Genomic DNA, 17,049 nt, shown 5'->3' on the forward strand with positions numbered 1-17,049 from the left:
TTTCGGCTTTTTACATAACCTCGGAACGTGATGAATGTTGTCTGACTTCAGCTCCATGCCGCCAGGAGGCAGTGTGGACAGCAGCGTTAAGAGAAAAGGCAGTAACCTTAGAAATACCACAAAGAACTTCCGCTGCGCCAGTTTTGAATGGGAGCTGAGCTGCTGATACAGATTCTGTTCACATTGCTTTCCTGTTGCCTCTAAATTAAATGTGGAACTATGCTGTGCGATTGTAACTAAAGAAATGCATTCCACAAGCAACCATACTGGAAAATAACCTTCGTATGTCTGCATATTTGGTTTTATCAACTACGAGTAACTTTAGTTAGCAAGCTTGTTGGCTAGCTGACAACTCAGATAAAGTGCTACCCAGCTGTATTTTTGAACACCGGAGCTAGCTAGTTACTAGCCATACTGCTGGATTTGTCGAATTTCGACTAGTATACATGCCACAACTTCCGACTGTTAGCTAAGCTACGAAACTCATATGTGCTATATATGTCATATATGCTAGCTAGACCAGCAAACAAAGTCAGTTGATTTACTCGGCTACCTACTTAACTAAATCGAGGCTAGGTAAGTGTTTCCAAACCTTATAGCCATGCAACTCGCTGTCTGACGCTGTCTCATTTCTTTTGTGCCTAGTTCATCACATAAATTCATTTGTTACAAATAGGCTTCCAAGACCGTGTGAAAACAATTGAATTTTTCCTGCAGACTTGCAGACTTGATAAAGAGCGGTGATGGACGGTGACACACGGAGCCTGTTTCAGCGGGTAGCGGGGAAGCTGGGCTGGAGCGGGCACGGGGGACTGGACTCTGCCGAAAAACAGGTGAGATGAAACAGGATCGTGATCTGAATTTACGTGGCCATCATCATCATTAAAAAGGGATTAGCACTGCTTGCGGGGACAGCTTTAGTTAATAGGTACAACGTGAATCCAGTGTTTCCGCGACGAGTATGATTGATGATTATTTAGTGCTCGACAGATTCAACCTTATATTGCATTTGCGTTGGAGAAATAAACACGTCGTACGTGCAATGAGGTGAACGCGTTCGAGTTTGTCACCATAATCGCGTCATTCTGGACATGAATTTCCCTTTCATCTCCTGCTCTACTTTTAGCTGATAAAGCGCATAGGGAAGAATAGGTGTCCCGCAACCGGAGGTGACGACCCCAGTCCAACTCAGGCTGTTTGTCACCCGAACACACTCCAGCTGTCAGACAGTGACAGCTCAGGGAAGGAAAACCAGCCAGGAAATGGAGAACATCGCCCGGACCGGGTCCAGCTGGACTCCAGTGATGATGATTTTGACTTGTGTGAGTAGGCCTGGGTAAATAAATGCACTGAACTTGACAACAACCAACAGCATGATACCAAGAATACTCTCTCATATGGCACTGTCTCCTGCAGTTCTTGCTGAGAAGGGCACACCCAAACCTAATGCCCAACAGCCCCACTGTCCAGCAGAGAAAACCAGGTAGGAGAAGAGAGGGCGTGTCAGTGTCGGTCATCAGCTGCCAATATGTAAAGCTTATAAGTTAATGAACACATTGTGTTTCATTATTCCTTTAATAGAGGCCTTGGACAAGGCAGAGTATACACATGATTGCTAAAGATGCGATTCAGATATAGCTCTTTATATATAGCTCTATATAGATCTTTTCTGAGCTTTCGCTCTCTCTGTCTCTAGTTCATCTGTCCAGGTGGTGAGTTCAGACAGTGACAGCAGCTTTGAGAACTGTAAGTATTGAATCAGATAAGTGCTGGTTCATTCAGGGGTACCTCCATTGTCCTTGCCAGTCAGTGAAAAATTAGACTTCGCAAGTCTGTTGTGGTCAGTCTAACATTGGCACTGCAGTCACAAGGAATGAGTCCCTGTTCCTCAGTCTCCTTTTGCTTTCCAGTCCTAAGCCGTGTGAAAACGCCCAAGTCCAAGCCAGTGGCAGCAGTGAGGAGCGGCAGCGATGACAGGTCTGTACGCGCTGGGGCTGGTGGTGTTTTTCCAGTGAGTCTGTTGTTTGACGTGTGGTGTCATTGTACACTTGTGAGAAAAGCACACCATTTTTTTTTTACAGCCTCAAGCATTTCATCGTAAACAGCTGCTCCTCTGACGATGACTTTGTCACAGAGAAAAAGAAGAAAGCTGCCCCCAAAAGTGAGCTTTTACCTTTTTTTTAAATGATTGCCAGCCTCATATTTGCAGCTGAATCTTTGTGAATACAAGCTTTTCTTGATGTTACTAGAGTATCATGTAAGAGAAGTAATTTCTTGAACTGCAAGGAATAACACTGTAATTTTGTTTTTTGTGAAAACGATGTCTTCCAAGAAGTGGCAATCTACTCAAAGCTGCTAAATGTCAACTTTAAGATGGTAATTAGCAGTGGTTCATTCATTAGGGAGTCTTTGAGACATGTGGTGACCTGCAGAATCAGTCACCATTTGGTCAGTCTAGATTAAAGGGGTTTCTAGGCTGTAAGAGTCTGTGTCAACCCCAGATTTCAGGACACGAACAGCTTTCTGTATGGCTAAGGCTCACACTAAGACTGTGCATGTGACTCCAGGCGCCTCCAAGACCCCCAGGCCTGCTCTGACTCCAGGCGCCTCCAAGACCCCCAGGCCTGCTCTGAGACGCCCCCCTTCTCAGTGGGACTCCCCCGTCTTCCTCAGCGACAGCGACGAGGACGAGGGCGTGGTGATCAGGAGCACCTGGAAGTCTCGTCACACGCCCCGCGGGCCTCGCGCAGGGGGGCGGCAAGAGGAGAGCAAATCCGCCCTTCCTGCCCCCCAGGCCCCTCCCTCCTCTGCTCCTCCGAAGCAGACCCACCGTGCTCCGCCCCCCCGTGGCGATTCTGGCAGCTCAGAGGAGGAGTTTCAGTCTCTGCTGGAGAGGCTTAAACGGAACCACAGTGCAGGCAGCAAGAGCACACAGCAGCCAAATAACAACAGAGGTATCATTCGCCTTAACTGCCATCCCCTCCCAGTCTACAGACATCTCCAAAACAGAGTTGCCAGACTGTTTGTCCCCCCTAGGCATCAGTTTAGGCCCATACATCTTTACATTAAGTGGACCAATCACCTGTGTCCCTTTTCAACAAGTACCGATACAGCAAAGATTGGTAAATGAGTGCAGTGCCTGCTCTTAATTGCCCCCAGTGGACAACCCCTGTGCCTTCCCCTAATCATGCTTCATAATCATAAACAGACATCTCAGTCCTCAGCACAGTTTAAAAAAAAAAAAAAAGCAGTCACTAGGCTCCTGCATTTCAGTCATTCGTTTGAACTGAAATTTGTTTCCACGTTCATCCTCTTGAACTGCTTTCACTTGCTTTGCTTTAAGTGGACTCGGAGAGCCAGAAGAAGCCCTCTCTGTCAGTGCCCTCAGGGCGGGGTCTGGGTGGTGCAGGCCCACGCCGGGTGGAGAAGGGGGTCCAGGCTGACAGAACCCCGACACCGCCAGTGATCAGTCGCCCCCACGTCAGCCTGACAGAGCCCAGAGCCACGCACAGTAGCAGGTGCTTAGCAAGAATAGGTTTCTAACCCTCATGGTTTTTAATCAGGTGGCATTTCAGGTGTGCGTGTGCGTGTGCGCATGCGCGTAAGTGTGTGATTGGGATCTCACCTGATCTCAGTGGTTTTGGACTTGCCTAACTTTTCCATTAGGGAAATGAGATCTGAAGAGCTAAGAGATTATGTTCACGTATTATGTATTATATGTTTGCATGTGGAAATAATCTGTGAAGATGTTTTTGTTTGTTTTCAGGCTGGCTGTGTGCAAGACCCCGGGCTGCTTCCTGCAGTCTCTGTCAGATCCTGGGTCTGTGTACTGCCGCAGTTTCAAACAGAAGAAGGAGGATCTCACCAGCAGGCTCTACCAGCTGTACAACAGCAGCGTCTTCGACAACAAGGTAAAACACACACTCCGTCTCTGTGTCGCTGTGTCCCCGTTCTGTTGGCCTGCACTGTGCTAATAAGCAGCTGTGCTTCCTAGCTCCCCTCTAACATGTCTGTGACCTGGAATAAGAAGATGAGGAAGACAGCGGGCTACTGCATCACGGGACAGGAGCGAGGAGGCAGGAATCGCTACGCCCGTATCGAGCTCTCGGAGAAAGTCTGCGACTCTGCAGGTAACTCCCCGCTCTGCTGGCGGGTCACCTTTGGGCAATCCCATAGCTGTTGGAGACACTTCAATTGGGTCTAACACATGAGCCCAGACCCCAGAAAGCAGATGTGCTGTCGAAAAGTTCCTCTGCCCTGACTCCTCCCTCCCCCCGCCACCACCCAGACCGCCTGAGGGACACGCTGGTCCACGAGATGTGCCACGCCGCCACCTGGCTGATCAACGGGGTGCGCGACGGCCACGGGTCCTTCTGGAAGCTGTACGCCCGCAAGGCCACAGTGGCCCACCCAGAGCTGCCAATGGTCACCCGCTGCCACAGCTATGACATCAACTACAAGTACCAGTACGAGTGCACCCGCTGCAAGAACACGTGAGTGCTCCAGTGTGTTTTCGGCCCAACTCACCCCAGGGTGTGTTTGGCATTTATGTGGGCCGTATTCAGTCCTAGCACGGTTGGACAGCCATGCAGGAACTTGGTTTTGTTTTTAGAGGTCAGAAAAGAAACACTGAAATATGGGTAGACAATCAGAGATATAAAAGATGATCTATGCCTTAATTAAATGCAGTACGTGCATGAACCAATGTGCAAGTTCTTCATCAAATATGATACATTAATATAAGAATGCAGTACGTTTACAAATGATTTGCTTTCTGCTGTTGGTCAGCATGTTCCTGTGGATGTATTGAATTTCCCTCAGTGCATTGCTTTGCCAGATTTTGTGCCATGTGTTTCATTCAATGATGGCATAAATAACTGTGGGATTGTAGAGGAAATGGCCTGAAGCCTGACCTCTGTGTGACATCCCCAGTACTGCATCAGACCATTAGCACAACACCATGTTACTGATGAAGGCAGCAAGTCAAAGCGTGTGAGTCTCCTCTTTTAGCAAAAAAGGAGGCATTCTGCACATAGAAATAACAAGTGAGAGTCTTTTGCTGGTTGTTGGTTTAGCAAAGTGTTTATTTTTTCTTTTTCATCCCCCACATCCCCTTCCAACTGTGCAGGATCGGGCGTCACTCCAAGTCGTTGGACACGCAGCGGTTTGTGTGCGCGCTCTGCACGGGCCAGCTGGTCCTCCTCACCCCGGCCAAGCCGCGAGGCGCCACGCCTTTTGCCAGCTTCGTGAAGGAGAACTACGGGTCGGTGCGGCAGGAGCTGGTCGGTCAGAGCCACGCGGAGGTCATGCGGAAGCTCAGCGCAGACTTCGCCTCCAAGACTCGACTCAGCCAGAGCTGAGGCCCGGGGGGGGGTCACACCCGCCCTCTTAAGGCCCCCGAATACCTCAACGAGCTCCTCAGATTTCATGAACCGGGTCTCATCTGGGCCCAGGACTGCACTTGTGTTTGGCCATAGGATGTTCTGTAATACAGTGGTACTGACAGTTGTGGTTCCATTGTGTTGCCTTCACTACTCCGGTTATAGGCAGCACCTGTTTGTCTGCTGTGGGTTGATGCATCGATAAAACTGAGCTGCTCTAAAGAAAACCAAAAGCAAAATGTGAATGTGAACAGACCAGACCTGTGCTGAACCGTAGCTTTTGATTGACTGCACTGTTCCATACTTTTGTCTTTAAAGTCTGTGCCATTTGATGTTGGGACAAACATGTCAGATACACACAAAGTACCTCATGGGGAGCAATGTTGTATTACAGGTTTCAGAACAAGATGTAGCAGCAAATTTACCTGTGTGTTGCTGTTAAACATTGGGAATTTTGGGGTGTTCTGTACACCCTCAAACCTGGTTTAAGGGCAGCTTCATGAATTGTGAATTGATCCTTCTTACTCCTGAAAGTTCTTTTTTGGGACATATCGTGTTAATTTTATATGTTTGTCTTCGCAGTATACAAAATTAGTTCACATCTCAACTGCTGGTGCTAAATTGGCTGAAGTGCAGAGTGCTGTGTAGGTACATGGGATCTTTTAAATAACTGATAATTAGCTGCATTATCTTCAAGTAATTGCATCACAGGTATAAGTGATGCGCACAAAGGGAAGTAATTCTGATTTTGTGATTGTCTCTTATGCGTGTGATGTTTTGTCATGTTGTGCTGTTTGTCTTTTTCAACTTTTATTATAAATGTGAACATTTTCAGCATTTCAAATAAACAATGAAGTCATTTGTGTTCAGACGTGAAATGTTAGTAAGACCCATTTATACAGTATGTTAAGTTCTTCCATATGTTTGATGTTGAAAGTGCCACTGGACACACGATGGCTCCAAGCAGCAATAGCTGTTCTCAGATTGAAGACTTTTTAATATCCTCCTTTGTATTCAATGTAGTATAAGGGTAAATACAGTTTAAATACGAGCACATATATAGCTGATTGAAATGGCCCTCGCCTTTGTGACATGAAGCTTTGCGAAAGGGATGCAGCCTGTGGAGTGCCATGTTGTCATGGTGTTAGGGGAGGGGCTTGTAGAAATAGTGGACGGATTCTTGCGGGCTAGCTCACTGTCCAGAGAACAGTCCATCTGCTCTTGTCTTCTGCGTGAACAGGTTCGTCTGTCGAGCTTGTAGACCTCAGATCTGTGCCGTTTTTCTGACCGAGTTGTTGCTGCGTGTGGGTGTCTGGGTTCGGCGGCAGTGATCACCCTTGTACTTCACAGCACTCGGTGGGAATGCAGTTTGGTTTGGTGAGCCTGTTCCTATCTTAATATTTGTGTGTATGTGTGTGTGTGTGTTTGTAGACACTATAAGCTTGTCCACACTGATGTTTTTTAAATATAAATTTTGTAGATGAAAACAGCCAAAAACTGGAAGGTTGTGAGTTATGGCCACACCTATGAACTATCATTCAGGCACGTAGCCTTGAACAGATGTGTACTTACTAAGTCAAGCTACTTCATGTCACACATTGGGATCCATCCAGCCATACAGGCTCAAAAAAGGTTTAGCATGTGTATTTGTGTGCTCTATGAAATAATTCATAATCTTATGATCCCACTGATTAAAAGTTTTACTGCAGGCTGCATAAATGACCAAATTTGAACGTAATCTTATACAGGAAATCCTGAGCCTTCATAATGAGGCTGTAGAGGACTTGACAAAATGGCTACAGACATTCATTCGAGGGGCTACAACCTGCATTGCTACCTCCTGTTGCTGCCTCTTCGTCTTGGGAGTGTCTGGCTGGTACTGGTACTAAGTAAGACAACCCGTGATTGGCTCGTCGTGTGCATTATAGGAGGGACATGGAAATGTGCAACAAGACGGCACTGAGGGTCTTCACTCAGATGAACTCTCACCTCTTCTACGAAATCCAACTGAGCACACTGTGTCTGAGCTACGCCGTCAACATGCTCCTGAGCGCCCCCTTGCTGCTGGCCATGACCAGGTCGCCCTCCATGCTGGGCAAGCTGCGCTTCTTGCTTCTCACGCACCTGCTCTGCTGCGACAACCTGCAGCTGCTCGTCCTGAGCACTGGAGCGGTCCTGTTCACCCACTGGCACGGCATGCGAGTGTCGCAGTGCGTGATCCTCGCCGCTGCCTCCCAGGGCTGTTCCATAGTTCAGATACTCCTGAGTGCCGCGCTGGCGGTGGATCGCTGCGTGGCCATCAAGTGGCCCCTGCGGTATGAGCTGCTGATGCCCCCCTCCCGCAGGCGGGCGGTGGTGGCGTGCAGCTGGGCCGCGTCCCTGCTGACCGTCTCGGTGGGTCTGTATCTGGCACTGAGCTCCGTGCAGATAAACAGCACCTTGCCCCGCTGCCGCACCTTGGTGATTGCCCACTGCCTGACAGGAGCCTTGGGACTGTGGATCTTCTGCACGGTGGTCAGCGCCCTGCTGCTACCGGGCTGCTACCTCACCACGCTGGGCTGCTTCCTGCTGCTGGCCTGGGACGTGCGGGGGCTGCTGCGATCCCGCCGCGCCGCGCTCACCCTCGCCCTGCAGGCCGTTCAGATGCTCTTCTACTCCGTGCCCCTCTTGCTGAACAGCCACCTGCTCCCCAGCCGCCTGCAGTGCGACGCCTTGGACATCGCCGCCGGCAACTTCTACAGCCTGGGCGTCTCGCTGATCCCGCTCGTGTACGGGTACCACTCCCGCGAGCTGCAGAGGAGGCTCGTGCAGGCCCCGCTGCGGAATAACATCATCCCTGAGTGATGACAAACACGCCATCTTCAACAAACAACAGACTGCACGCAACAAGCTGCCGTCCTCAAGGCCCTCGAAGCAGCGCTCTCGATAAACCTTGAGCAATAACGGCCTGATCCAGCAGGGAGCGGGCGTTAAGGACAACAGAGCAGTCACAATCGGAGATACGGCATGCACGCTGAGAAATTTTACCTGTCTGAAGATAATTAAATTTGAGTTGAATTGACAAATATTAACATAAAGCTTTGTGCTATGTCTGTTGCAGGAATATAAAGCTCTGGACTCATGTCACGCTGCCTTCAGCCATCTGGTTATCATATGTTTGTGTTCAGTTCCCCCTGTGGGTACACAATGACATTTTTTCCATTCATTTATACTGGAATAGCAGCCATGTTATCAAGCAAATTGTTGTTTGCGCTAGTCAGGCCGAGTAAGCTGAATCAATAATGGTGCATTCGGCTTATGTGTAAAAAATGCCTTTTTAATTTTTAATTAACAAAATAAAATCTGGTGTCAAACTAGTGGAGGAAACTGTAAGCACTTACTTCTGATCCTGTAATTGTAATTTCAAAGACCTGGCAATCAGAGCTGGGTTCAGGCCAAGACACAGCAGAGTGAGGCATAGAACAGCAGCTTGGAGTCCTTTATTCAGTACTTTGATATTTAAATATAATATTCAGTCCATTTGTACAAAACATTCAATACACAAGAGCAAAGATAGACAAAAAAAACAAATACTAGTTGGGGAAAAAACTGGCCACAAGATTACTTCAGATACAGCTGACAATGACACAGGAGGACTGGCAGTGTGGAGAAGGCCAGGGCTGTCCCTGATACAAACGCATGCCACTCTACTGAGGCTCAGGCACAAAGACCAGGTCAAACTGGAGCAACAGACCCCCCCCCCCCCCCCCCAGCACACTGCCATTGCCATTGCCATGGACATTTAAGCATTGTGCGATAGTTCACATGAACACTCCCGCCACAGAACAGGTTAAAATACATGGTGCTTTCTGTATTGTTCAGGGCAGAGCCACAGCAGTGTTAAATTGTAGGAAAAATGGGGAGAGGGGCAGGGGTCTGAGGGCTTAAATGGGAAGTACTTCACTGTTTTTACAGGTTTAACCACACTATTAACCAGACCTCCTTTTTCAATATACCTTGGCACTTCAGACCTTTGGCACAAAACCCCCTGGAGTCAGAGAAGTGTATGAAGGACCAGGTGACACTAGGCATTTGTGAAAGAAGGTTAACAAAACACCATCTTGGAATGTCTCTGACTACAGAATAATGCAGATTTTGGCACTTGATATGATCACTGTGTGCATGTATGTATGTATGTATGTGTAACAAATACTCAATCTTTTGAAATCTTATTTTTTATGAAATGCATTCCAAAGTCAAGTAGGTCCAAAAACATGAGGGTGCCTCTGCTGAATCCTCATGTTTAGTAGGATAAAGGCATAGGCTGCATTCCAAAGCGCTCTCTCTCACACTGCTCTACCAACTGATGACACCCCCCCCCCCTTAGCTTACATGAAGGCTTCCACACCATCACATGATCACTATTTGACATCGCGTGACCTAAACACTTCAAGAGGACAGCAGGGTGGGAGGGAGCGCCATGGAGGGCATTCTTGTACTGTAAGCCGTGTCTCTGAATACTCTGACAAGCAAGAGTGATGAGAGCTGTCATTTGGCCTGCAGCAGAGTGGGTATGTACAGTCATTTCGGGAACCGCCCCTCTCCCCCACCAGTCCGGGTCCAGCCCACTCTCAATACAGGCTGGTCTTCTTCATGATACGCAGGAACTCCTGCTGGTTCACCTCCCCGTCCCCGTCCCGGTCAGCCTCATCAATCATCTCCTGGGGTGTGGGGCACAGTCACGTGGACAAATCAGTTGACATGTACTAGTAATGCATGGATTCAAGTATTAATATCCAGTGACATTACAGGGTATTAACACGGGTAACGACACCATACATCTTCCAATTGCAAGAAACATGAAACTTCTGCCCAGTTGACTTAATTGAATTGTATAAGCAACAGAAGCTCTGAACAGCAAAACCAAGAACTGCAGCACAAGACGAAGCTGAAAAAACTGGGGAATTTCATGACACTGTAATCCCTGTATCATGCAAGCAGATCTACGACTCAGACTATATCACCATGATAACAGCAGCATAATGCTGCATTTCATATTAGGTAATGTTTTTATTTCAACAAGTGAAAGTAATTTGTTAGTAGGATTATGTTTGACAGACATCTGAAAATGGCATAATCTTCACATGCTCCTCTCTAAAGCACACTTCAAAACTGAAGTGCAGTTCAGTATTGCAGCACTGAATGTGAAAGGCATCCAGCTGACAGATCACATGTGACAGACAGTTTGGGGTAGGTTTTGCTTTTTTGTTAATGCAGATCAGACCAGTTTGCAGCATGAAATAGGTTTGGCTACAAGGACCACTGCCAATGACTGCAAAAAACTAAATGATGCCTCTGCTAGCATCATAAGTCATCTGGATCAGGGGTCATATCACTGTGCCAACCAGATCTATCCATCTGTAACACCATAAATATGTGTTGCGACCATAGTATAAAGCTTCTGCAGTGTTTCATTTTGCCATAATACATGTTGCGGAGATTGTGAAGGTGCACACGCATGCGTGAATGCTAGCACGTGTGTGGAGCACCGCTTCAGTACGGTAGGCTGCATGGGTCCAGACTGCAGTACATCTGCACGATCACTCCGCACTCCTCACCTGCAGCTCCTCGTCTGTCAGGTTCTCCCCCAGCTCCTTGGCCACCCGCTTCAGGTTGCGAAAGGAGATCTTCCCCGTCTCGTCATCGTCAAAGAGACGGAAGGCTTTGAGGATCTCCTCCTTGGAGTCCTTCTCTGCCTGTGGAAACAGACGGTGGTCTGACCAAATCCTTCATTTGCTTTTCACATTTACCTACTGGTGTTAGCTGAATATATGCTACTAAGTGCCTTTCCAAAGAAACATGCAAAGATGCATGTTTCGAGTAAATGCAATGAGCAATATAGAGGATGAGGCAGGATATACTTTGATGGGGATGGGGGAACTCTCTTTACTGTTTGACACTAGGCCTTCAGAGAATATTACTCCATATATTGTTCTAAACTGTAAGCAGGAAAAATGTAACCCTGCCTAAACATGTTTTACAAAGAAATGTAGACAGCTATACTGCATGCGCTTATTGCAAAGGTTACAGTGGCCTATACTGGATGGCTGTTGACTACACAGCCTTATGTCTTACCATTTTCTGTGTCATAACAGTCAGGAAGTTGTTGAAGTCAATCTTGCCGGTGCCTTCCTTGTCGACCTCATTGGTCATCCTTTTTATCTCCTCTTTTTTCGGTTCGAACCCCAGTGCTCTCATGGCAACCTGATACACAACATAGTGACACAAACTTCTCACTTAACCTTGACGTAACACAACAGCTGCCTGTCTGTCCAAGAGGAACATTCACAGCAGATGTATGGTGTATGTCTTGTTTATCCAGGTACATATAGTACAGGATAGTCATTACACAGGTCCAAATCTTTCATCCATCCATCAGCTATACACAAATGTGGATTTTATGTGAAAACTTTACGGCTGCACAATAACACAAACCGAACCACTTTCCGTGATCAATTACAGTTTCCGCAATTAACTGCAATAAAAACGTGCAAGTAAACATAAGCAGCAAACAGAACAGATGGAACGCTTCTGGTCAAGTGTTTTAAACTGAGTGGAATCGATCAGACGACAGAAATTCCGCATTAATTTGAATGCTGGCGGTCAAGTACGTATGCATCTGTAATGTTTCTATGTCCAACTGCTATAAAAAAATATTATTCATAGGCCATATACCTTGAGCTCCTTGACGTCAATGTGGCCCGATCCATCGGTGTCGAAGAGCTCGAAGGCCTCTCTGATCTCCTGCCGCAGCTCCTCCGTGAGCTCCGGTTTAGGACTGGCCTTCTTACGCTGGGCCACGGCCCCCAGGGACGGCTTCTTAGCACTGGTGGCCTAGAATTGAAGATGAAAAGGTGTGAGACAGTGTATCAAGGACAGCGGAGTATGAACAGGGAGACGGGTATAACAAAATCAGGCCATGAAGTTTGTTTTAACACACTTGTTACTTGTGGTCAGGCAGCATAAAATAATACGCAAGGCAGAGTATTTAGTTCTGAGGATAACCGATCTTTTCGCGACGCAATGTAACGTCATATTTTCAAAAATCAGTGTTGACATTTCAAACAAGAGTGTGATGAAATAATATCCACAGTGTAATCTTCTCGTTAATCATAATTACGATTGATTTATGCTTATCTGTCTACTGTCCGCTGGAAATGCAGTGACGAGCCAAATGCTTACGTGGGGGCACAATATGCTCTTGTAAATAAGAGAAATCGATCTGTTGCCAGTGACATCCTCAATAAAGTCTAATTCTAGTATCAATTTGCTAAGGGCTGAACAGCGATTCCTCCCAGTACCTCTCGTGACTGGGAGCGACAACAGAAGAAGAAACTAAAGAAACCGGGTGGAAAAACGCCCCGATGATGTAACGACAACGCTTACCATTTTTGCTGTTCGACAGCGTGACGGAAGGGTTTCTCCCAGTAGCCTCCGTATTTAATGTATTTCGATGCTTACCGATTTTACGCTAGTTTTCAGCAGCAGCTCACAACTGATAATCATACACAGTGCGTCAGTGGTGGTACAGAGGAACCATTCTGTGCGGTGATTGGTTACTGAGCAGCGGCGGGATGTATTTTCCATTTCCATTGGTTGAACGCTAACTATAAACCCTCCAAATAATGTTATTGGTGAGTTGACGCGTGGACGGCTTTGGTTTATCTACGGATTTCCCCCCGCCATTGGGGGATGTGATCTCTTTTTTGATTGGATATTAGAATATTTTTTCCTATGTCGTGTGAAACACTGTTCATGCAGTTAAAGGGCTTCTGTTACGCATCTTATTACCATGGTGTGTGTATGTAGGATTCATTCATGAAAAATAATGTGCGCATGCGGAACAGCCAAATAATTCGTGCAATTACCTTACTGCTTTAAGTAACGTTTTGTTTGTCATAACATTTTGTCAGTGTTAATATGGCAAGCAGTTGAAGTGAAAAGATTTGGCTGCCACACAAAGGAACTGTCTTGGCATGGCTGTATATTGCTATCCTGGGATGTACAGACATGTTTGGAAAAACTTGTTCTCTTTTGTGTGCACCCTCTGCGGTTTGTGTTTATTGCTTCTGTGGCAAGCTATGTCCTGTTATTTGGGGTCTGGGTCCTTATATACCTGGATAAATGTCTCTAAAAGCTCCAGCAATGAGCATTGAGGTTTTGATCTAGCTTGTCTATTACTGCAGCCTCGGAATTTCCTTTCCACTTTAGAGACTTATGTGTCACAAAGTCACAAAGGTCCTTTATGGTATAAATATACACCGTGCCAGGGATTTGTGTGTGTGTGTGTGTGTGTGTGTATGCAATGATGATTTGGGTATTCACTGTATGGCACTTTGCAGAGCGCTGGTATTCCAGTGAAATGTGTAAATACAAGGTACTTTGGCTTCTGTCAGTTAAAGGGTGTTGGAGCAATCATTTCTGTCAGGCATTACCAGGAATCAGCTGGACAACTGTACCTTGTGACTTTGTGAAGTGCTCTGGACCCTGAATGCTGATTTAGAACAGGCAGCCACAGTGTGGTTTCTAGTAGGTCTCACCATATCCAACTGCAAAAAATATCTGAAGTACTATTTCTTTGACAGCAGTGAATCCTGTCCTGGGGCATGCTGTGAATATTGTAGTTCAAAGTGACAGTGTAATTGTTCTGAATGGGAGTGCGAATGCTTTTTTTCCTCTGTGTGTCTTTGTCACAAGTCTTGACTGCTGTTATTACAGGGTGTGTTGCTGGTGTTCCACTGTCTGTCCCGTTTCTGTCATACTGACCGCGCCCTCTTCCAGATTCGTCATCATCGGTGCCCACACGGAGGTGCCTGTCTCCAAGGAGGGGTACAGGTTGACACAAGCTGAGAAAAGAGCCACAGAATCAGCTTTCAGGATTCAAGGAAGTAAAGCAAGTAGGCTGAGGCATTGGCATGTTTTGCTTTTGCCCTGTATTTATGCATTTAAACAGGACAGAAGTGTGTGTGTGTGTGTGTGTGTGTGTGTGTGTGTGTGTGTGTGATGCTGAGCATGTATGCTTTATGAGTTGGACCAGAGGACACATGCAAACACCAGTGGCAGAGTTGGTTAAACACAGTATAAGACAATTGTACCTTAGGGGTTGGCATGTGTCCACTACAGTGTTTTAAGAATTGGATCTGAGCAGCAGTGCTCATGTTCGGGTAACTGACATGTGCAACACAGGGCAAGGCTGTGATGCAAGGTATAGGTGTATGCAAAATAAAAAAAAAAAAAAAACTTTTCGAAATACTATCATTTATTTGTCTTGAAACTATCCGCATGTGCTTTTTAGATTTGAATCCTTCAGAATAATGTATGTAATATGGTAGCAGCAGGTAAGTGTTCCATGTTATATTGCTGTTTGTCTCACATTACATCTAGTCCTACTTTATTTTACAGCTTTTAAAAATTACTCTCCATAAAGTACCAATCAGTATACATGTTTGTTTTTCAGTTAATTTTTTGTATGAATTCTTAAAACCACACCTGTTGCTCGACCTTTGATATCAAGTATTCACATTCTATGCTTTTTTGTTTAGGCATCTGCAGCATTTAAATCTCAGGAAATTGCACTGAGAAGCTGGCACTGTTGACCATGGCCCCAGGTGAGCAGAAGAGCCCTCTGCACACATTTGTTGATCCACCTGCGCACGTTTGCTTTGAGGAATGTTCCAGAGCAGCTCATTCCAATCATGGTCCCTCAGCCTGTCCTCTTCTCCTGTGCTTTGGCCTCTTTCACATTATGCCCCCTTCTCTTAGTGTGGTCAGCTTTACAGAAGGTGTGGTTACATAAAGTAGTCACAACCTTACAAGATAGTCTTGTTAGACATAGGTGGTAAAAACTGTTGTTAAATCCAGGTAGTATAGTCTTAGGTGTATGAACCAGAAACAGTATTTGGCTACTGGTAGTAGTTGCACAGTGAACACCTTCAAAACAATAACTCCTATCCTGCTGAGAAAATCAGACAATGCAATGAATAAAGTGGATAACCCAGGAGGATCATTCAGTTGCAAGCACATTGCTGATTAGCAGCACATTTAACAACATATGCATTAAGCCGTGTCTTCAACTGATCTGTGAAAGACACTGTCTTCGACAATAGAATAGAATAGAATATTTTATATATAGAAAACTTTTCCATTGTGGACAGAGAGCAACAAACTTTCCAGTACCGCCTCCATGTTTGTATACATTGACCCTTTGCATTAGTACAACTGGCAGGATCCTTTGAAACGCTCCGAAATATTTTCTGAAAACTTCTCTTCTTTCTGTTTCTTAAATCTGGCATTAAAACACTTCACACCGTACTGTGAAAGGTTGAGGTAAGTCCTTTCCCCTGTTTACATGGTCAGCATCCTTGCCCCACACTAGCCTGTTTGGTCAATTAATGGAAAGGAGTATTCTACTCCCCTTGCTACAAACCACCCCAAAAGGAATAGCTTATTCATATTTGCTATCACGACCATCAATAGCAGTGCGTCTGTGCAAACAAAAAAAGCAGGAATTTCACTATTGCAACAGTAAAAATAATAATGGAAAATCTTATATTTGTCCTTAAGAAGTCATTGAAAAGTCATGGACAGCATAAATCTGTTTTGAGCAGAAGCCCTGTCTTCATCACAGCACATGCCATACCCCGCTAGTTTGATTTCAGGGGGTGCATATGGGCCACTACTCTTCCCTTCCCTTTGTCCAATACTTTTTATGGTAATTTTTCTTTTTAGATTGTACCACCAGTTGACACATGACTAGCCTCTTCAGACCAACAGACAATACGTGCGAGTCCATAAAGTGGTTCAGTAAGGCTATACAACCTTTTTACCTAAATTTATTCCAGGTTGTTACATTGTCAAATGTCTTCCCCAGAATGCCTTCCATAATGAAACAATGAAATGCAGTACTGAATATCTGGGTTCAAAATTAAGTTGCATTTTGACATTTTGAATTTTGATCCTTCACAAATGACCTTTTTACTGTTCCATGTTTTGTGTTGATTTGGTATTTTGACTCAAAAGTCTTTGCCACAGGCCCATCATAACCTAGTCTGTTTAGTTCCCCCGATTGCTCAGAAACAATATGTAGACTTTGACCTGAATTTCAATTCAGTATTAGCACAGTGTGTTCTGCCCTTAACTCAGCCTTATAAAAAAAAAAAAAAAAAAAAAAAAACAGTAACACTTAATTCACTAATGCATGGAATCTGGGCCTTATTTGAAGTCTAGCTGCCTGGTATCTTTACAACAGGTTGGGCAACTTAAATAATTACAAAGCTACCCCCAACTCTGAGATAGGCAGTATATTTAAGAGAAAAATCAATACATGCAATTAAATTTTAAATTATTAGTATCTCTTATTAGATTCTTTATGCACCTAACTTGTGTTTGGGTACTATTTAGGCAAATATTTTTAAGCAAATTGTATTGACCAGAGAAGCCAAGAAGAAAAATGATGAAAAATACATTTAGCATGCAGGACACAATGATAAAGATGTAATATTTGTTGTGCTGCATTCTTTTTCCACTCAGATTTGCTCAGATCTCAGAAAATTGTTGGGCAGTAACTATCTGCTGATAGTCACGTTGAAATGTGTTTACATTCATGAGGTGACACTCTGAACTGCATAAT

General features: G+C 45.4%; 3 protein-coding genes across 4 annotated transcripts; 2 read left to right on the forward strand and 1 right to left on the reverse strand.

Moving 5' to 3' along the window:
* The first annotated feature begins 743 nt into the window (after window positions 1–743).
* Window positions 744–5,360, forward strand: gcna (germ cell nuclear acidic peptidase). Its single transcript, XM_036548534.1, has 12 exons — window positions 744–833; window positions 1,127–1,322; window positions 1,417–1,483; window positions 1,697–1,746; window positions 1,911–1,977; window positions 2,082–2,161; window positions 2,568–2,954; window positions 3,344–3,518; window positions 3,767–3,911; window positions 3,995–4,130; window positions 4,289–4,493; window positions 5,129–5,360. Exons 1-12 carry the CDS (start codon window positions 744–746, stop codon window positions 5,358–5,360), a joined length of 1,830 nt encoding a protein of 609 aa, XP_036404427.1.
* A 1,246-nt stretch (window positions 5,361–6,606) lies between these two features.
* Window positions 6,607–8,381, forward strand: LOC118791687 (olfactory receptor 2T10-like). Of its 2 annotated transcripts, none has more exons than XM_036549152.1 (2): window positions 6,607–6,758; window positions 7,130–8,381. In XM_036549152.1, exon 2 carries the CDS (start codon window positions 7,317–7,319, stop codon window positions 8,223–8,225), a length of 909 nt encoding a protein of 302 aa, XP_036405045.1. In that variant the 5' UTR covers window positions 6,607–6,758; window positions 7,130–7,316; the 3' UTR covers window positions 8,226–8,381. The 2 variants fall into 2 exon arrangements, with proteins under 2 accessions (XP_036405045.1, XP_036405046.1); XM_036549153.1 differs by having other exon boundaries at window positions 7,310–8,381.
* Window positions 8,382–8,851: 470 nt separating this feature from the next.
* Window positions 8,852–12,964, reverse strand: cetn2 (centrin, EF-hand protein, 2). Its single transcript, XM_036548030.1, has 5 exons — window positions 12,807–12,964; window positions 12,096–12,254; window positions 11,496–11,624; window positions 10,979–11,116; window positions 8,852–10,081 (listed from the first exon to the last, which is right to left on the reverse strand). Exons 1-5 carry the CDS (start codon window positions 12,807–12,809, stop codon window positions 9,992–9,994), a joined length of 519 nt encoding a protein of 172 aa, XP_036403923.1. The 5' UTR covers window positions 12,810–12,964; the 3' UTR covers window positions 8,852–9,991.
* Window positions 12,965–17,049: the final 4,085 nt, after the last annotated feature.

The sequence above is a fragment of the Megalops cyprinoides genome, chromosome 16 (genome assembly GCF_013368585.1).
Source record: "Megalops cyprinoides isolate fMegCyp1 chromosome 16, fMegCyp1.pri, whole genome shotgun sequence".
In the NCBI taxonomy this organism is placed as follows: Eukaryota; Metazoa; Chordata; class Actinopteri; order Elopiformes; family Megalopidae; genus Megalops; species Megalops cyprinoides.

Excerpts from the sequence above, each read along its gene's own strand:
- gcna (XM_036548534.1), top strand. The coding sequence starts at position 744 with ATGGACGGTGACACACGGAGCCTGTTTCAGCGGGTAGCGGGGAAGCTG. Across the intron at positions 3,912-3,994 it reads GCAGCGTCTTCGACAACAAG|CTCCCCTCTAACATGTCTGT; the intron begins GTAAAACACACA and ends TGTGCTTCCTAG. Across the intron at positions 4,131-4,288 it reads GAAAGTCTGCGACTCTGCAG|ACCGCCTGAGGGACACGCTG; the intron begins GTAACTCCCCGC and ends GCCACCACCCAG.
- LOC118791687 (XM_036549152.1), top strand. The coding sequence starts at position 7,317 with ATGGAAATGTGCAACAAGACGGCACTGAGGGTCTTCACTCAGATGAAC.
- cetn2 (XM_036548030.1), bottom strand. Across the intron at positions 11,625-12,095 it reads TTGACGTCAAGGAGCTCAAG|GTTGCCATGAGAGCACTGGG; the intron begins GTATATGGCCTA and ends GTTGTGTATCAG. Across the intron at positions 10,082-10,978 it reads TGACAGACGAGGAGCTGCAG|GAGATGATTGATGAGGCTGA; the intron begins GTGAGGAGTGCG and ends CCCACACCCCAG.